General features: G+C 38.2%; 1 protein-coding gene across 4 annotated transcripts in view; it reads left to right on the top strand.

Annotated features, from left to right (window-relative positions):
* Nucleotides 1-437: 437 nt before the first annotated feature.
* Nucleotides 438-4,626, top strand: part of NUP35 (nucleoporin 35) — a 39,410-nt gene continuing 35,221 nt past the window's right edge. For 3 of the 4 annotated variants that reach the window (XR_009256849.1, XM_058712007.1, XM_058711991.1), the window contains exons 1-2: nt 438-547; nt 3,953-4,123. Coding sequence is in view for 3 of the 4 variants with exons in the window: in XM_058712007.1 (XP_058567990.1) it covers nt 508-547; nt 3,953-4,123 (211 nt within the window). In the remaining variant the exon portion in view is untranslated. Of the gene's footprint in view, nt 548-1,028; nt 1,097-3,952; nt 4,124-4,626 lie in introns of those variants that run through there. The other variant, XM_058712017.1, reaches the window with a different exon arrangement.

The raw sequence follows: 4,626 nt of genomic DNA, 5'->3' as shown, positions 1-4,626 counted from the left end.
ATCTTTAAAAAAATGGCATAGAGATGGTAGGAAATATACTTTGAGAACGCAACTCATATACTCATATACCAAGCCTGAAATCAACACTGGAAAGCGGCACCGTTACTTCGTTAAGGTAATTTTTTCAGGTGTTACTCGGAAAAGCTGACAGATGACAGAGTGCTGGGTAAACTCACTCTATGAAACCGTGAGTAAAAGAACATGTGCTTCCATGAAACTTAAGCACCAACAGTTCAGGAGGCGCACAGCGTTAGCAAAAACCATTGCCGGAACCATCGTTTTCACCATAGTTCATCCCATTTCCTGCGAAATTCTTCCCGGAAACGCAGACTCTGCGAAAAGACGTTTGCCCGATTCCAAAATGACTGCTGCGGCGCCCACAATAAAAGTATAGCGCAAGACCGGAAGTTACGCAACCTCATAAGGCAGCGCGCCCCTACCCGTGAGAGAGTTTCCGCCATTTTTGAAAATCGGGAAGGTCCGGGGCCAAGTGTGGTTGCAGCTGCGATGGCAACCTTTGCCGTGGAACCCCAGGCGCCCTCGTTGGGTGAGTGAAAAACTGCTTTTCCTCGCTGGCGCTGCGATCCACGCCGTAGGACTAGGAGCAAGCAAGACTGAAAGCCAGTAGTCATCAGGCTCTTTGCTAGTTTCAGTCGCGGGTACGAGCCCCTGGTTCACCTACAAGTTTTCAGTTGTTCCCCTGCTCTTGGCGTCATCACCCTGCCGCCAGCAAGGCGGCTCCGGGAAGCTGCGGGCCTGGTTAGGGCGTGGGAATGGCTGTCCAGTGGTGACTAAGCCGTTTTGTCCCCCGACACGCGGGCCGCATTCGTTCTTCCCATACCTGAGAGTCTCCGAGCGCCGAGGACGCGGTGCTGAGTTCCTGGATCCGGGGAGGCGTCGGTGTAAAGGAACGGATCCGCGTACACGTGGGTGGGCGGTGACCTGGAGTGTGGTTACAGCTCACCGTTCTTTGGTCACTTGGGCTTTTAGTTTCTGTTGGATTCCTTCCTGCCCTGGGCTTAGCAAAAGTTGTGCGACGTTTAACCCCTTGATGGTAGCCATGGAGATACTGGCGTTAATAGGAAGCCGGGAGTTGGTACGATTTTCCCGCCTTTATCTTGGGGAAGTGACTTTGTAGGAGGTCTTTTTCTCTAATCAGTTACGTAATGAATTTTTTAAAAATTCATTCCCATTGTTTAACGGAGAGCCTTGCTGAAAGTGTTGTTCAAAAAAAAATCTATCAAGTTAACAGGATGTAGATTTCCTTTTTGTTTGCTGAGTTTCGGCACTTGTGAGAACCGTCAAAATTTTTAGCAGAAAATTGCTATCATAGAGACGCATTTGAAAATTAGGTTACAACTTTGAGTTTGGAAAAGAAAGCAAGCGCGATATTTGTAGAACGAGGTTTTTTGTTTGTTTTTTGTTGTTTTACATTTGAAGGGTGTAATAGTGCTTGCTATGGTTTGTGCAAAATGTTTCTTTTGGGAATGGAGTTAACTTGGACTGTTTTAGAATTAGTCATAAAAAACTAAATGCATAATGTCAGTGCAGATATTCTGCTGCCTTTAAACTTAAGTACAGATGTTTGTCTAGGTATTTATGTTTTGTATTATTTTAGAGATCAGGAAATCATTTCCAGTCCCAAAGTTTTCTATTCAACAAAAACATTTTGGAGTGCATATTTCTTGGGGTTGTAAATGTGAATAAACCCGTCTCTGTTTATTGCCTCATCAGAAATCTGACATTTGCTGATATTGTTCAAGTTCATATATTGCAGGTGAAGAATAAATAATTTTTCCAGCACCTAATGCTATATGAAAATCAAGGATTATTTCAGCAAACAGTGCTAGCTGAGTAAGACCTAGTATTTAACAGATTTTAGGTGTGCAGACTGAAATCGAATTTAAGACTTGCATGATGATTGTTCTAGCTCTCTAAGTGAAATTTAGCCTAAGGGGTGATAATTGACAGGCGGATTAAGACCTCTCTGTGCTCTCCTCACTCTGGTGCTAAGTGTTACCACAATATATATACAGATATATCAGAACTTTTCTTAATTCTTCTTACAATGCCATATATGTTTTTTTTCTTTGGGGGAATGGGAGAATGAGGTAGTTGGTGGTACCTAAAACTTTGTATTTACTACTATAAGTTTCTAAATATCTGTTCAGAATTTGCTTTTGTTTAGGCTTTTGGTGTGTATATTCTTTGGAAATATGTACTAGCAACGTAGTAACAGCACTTTAAAACAATTACAATATAGTTATGGTTCTTCATACCTTATTTCAGTATTTGCTTCATTTTTTTTTCCTGACTTTGCCTTTTTCCTCTTTTATACACTTGCATTGGCAATGTTAATACCTAAGTCTACTATAATGAGGAAGGATAAATAATTGACACCATTTGAATAGCAAGAAACAAATTCTTGAGACTGCTTAGAACTTAAGGAATAGTTAACCATGTAAATAATACATCAAATGTTTGGCCTTTCTGAGTGCAGTGAATCACATTCGGTTTTGTTACATAGTTGAAAACTTAAATTTTAATAAGTAGAAATTGCAAATCCTACATTTACACTTTAGTCACTCAGTTTTCCTATCCTAGGATACCCTTAGAATAATAAGGGTTGAGCACTACTGATATTAGATACTGGGTCAAGTGCTTAATTTGCTGTAATTCTAATCAAAGCTCTGTGAGTGGATGCTGTGATTATGCCCATTTTGCCAAGAGATACGAACCCAGGTCTCTGAGTCCAGGGCCCATTTTTTTTTTCATACTGTGCTAATTTGCTCTGAAATTAGAGTAGGTTATAGCTTCCTTTTCTTCAAAATGGGAATAATAATACCTATCCTGTAAATTGTGAAAATTAATTTTAAATTGATGATTGTGAAGTATCAACTGTCTTTAAATTGGTTTTATGTTAGGGAGATTTTTATTGATTATTCCTAACTTTAAAATGATTTTTAAAAATGATCCAAAAATTAAGTTTCCAAATCTTTCAATGTTTCTTAGTTTCTAATCATCACTATTATTTCATGTGTGCTCTTTGTGCTCTAATGTATGCATGATTACACATCGCAATAATGGTTTATAGTTCTTGTTTATGGAAAAGAAAAAAAATGGAACATATAGCAAGCTACACATTTGCTAAAACTTCGTGTAACTAGCGCACCCACTCTTTCCTTGTTTTTGGTTGTTGCATAGTAGAAACTGACCCAGAAGTGGAAAGAAGTTATTCTGTATGCATTAAGAATTTTTTAAAGATAATACAAAAATTTTCCATTTAAAACTAAATGTTAATTCTCTTTTTGAAAAATGTTTATTTATTTTTGAGAGAGAGTGGGAGAGGGTGCGAATATGAGCAGGGGAGGGGCAGATAGAGGAAAAGAAACCCAAGCTGACTCCCTGCTGTCAGCGCAGAGCCTGATGGGAGGCTCAAACTCATGAACTTGAGCCAAAATTGAGTGGGCCCCTTAACCAGCTGAGCCATCCAGGCATCCCAATAAAAGTGGATTCTTAAATCTGTGAAATAATATAAACGGGAACAGGGGTGCCTGGATGGCTAAGTTGATTGAGCAGTTCGCGTCATAATCTCACAGTTGTGAATTCGAGCCCTGTGTTGGGCTCTGTGCGGAGCTTCCCTAGGATTCTCTCCTCTCTTTCTGCCCCCCGCCCCCGCCCCCCTCGCTGCTCTCTCTCTCTCTCTCAAAATAAATAAATACACTTAAAAAAAAATGAACTAGGACAATTGTAACATTAGTATTGTTAATAAAAATACTTTTACATTTTTATAAAAATAATTTTTACTGGTTTTTAAAATCTCAACTTTGCTTCTGTAATATGTAAGTTTTGATTAAAGTCTCAAAATTTTTTATGCTAGCTTCTTACATCTTTTTGTTAGATATTGTAACATTAAAGTCCTTTGTTTTACTTTATTTTTTGATTAATTTAGGATCTGAACCAATGATGCTAGGTTCACCCACATCTCCAAAACCAGGGGTTAATGCCCAGTTCTTACCTGGATTTTTAATGGGAGATTTGCCAGCTCCAGTGACTCCACAACCTCGATCTGTCAGTGGCCCTTCAGTGGGAGTAATGGAAATGAGATCACCTTTACTTGCAGGTGGGTAAATGCTTGAAATGGTTTCTTAGTACTATTAAACCATATATTAGAATTTTAAAAAGAGTAATGATGCAACATTCACCCTTATCAACACATTTATTAATTAAAACAAATAAGCAATGCCTCTATTTTTGATTTTTAGACTCTTGGAATAAAGGTATAAGTAGTATAAGCTACTGTAATTCTAAGAACCACTCATTAAAACTATGTATACTGTATTTCATCCCTTACAATCTAAGATGCCCTTGATTGTAAAACTCACCATTATTTTAAGTAGTACTAAGAAAGAAAAGCACTAAATATGATACAATGCCAAGATACTGTTTTTTATAAATTATCCATATCAGAGATGTTAAAGTGTGGGGGAAGAAATACCATTTAACTTCAACTGAATAACTTAATGCATTTAAATAGTTCATCTTAAATATGATAATAGCAAATATTCAGTCAAAAGAAACTAAGTGTAATCAACATGCAGTGCTATATTAGTTTCAGCGTACAGC

Source organism: Neofelis nebulosa, chromosome 2, assembly GCF_028018385.1.
Source record: "Neofelis nebulosa isolate mNeoNeb1 chromosome 2, mNeoNeb1.pri, whole genome shotgun sequence".
Taxonomy (NCBI): domain Eukaryota; kingdom Metazoa; phylum Chordata; class Mammalia; order Carnivora; family Felidae; genus Neofelis; species Neofelis nebulosa.
Note: the sequence above shows the minus strand (reverse complement) of the source record. Positions and strands in the feature narration are given on the sequence as shown.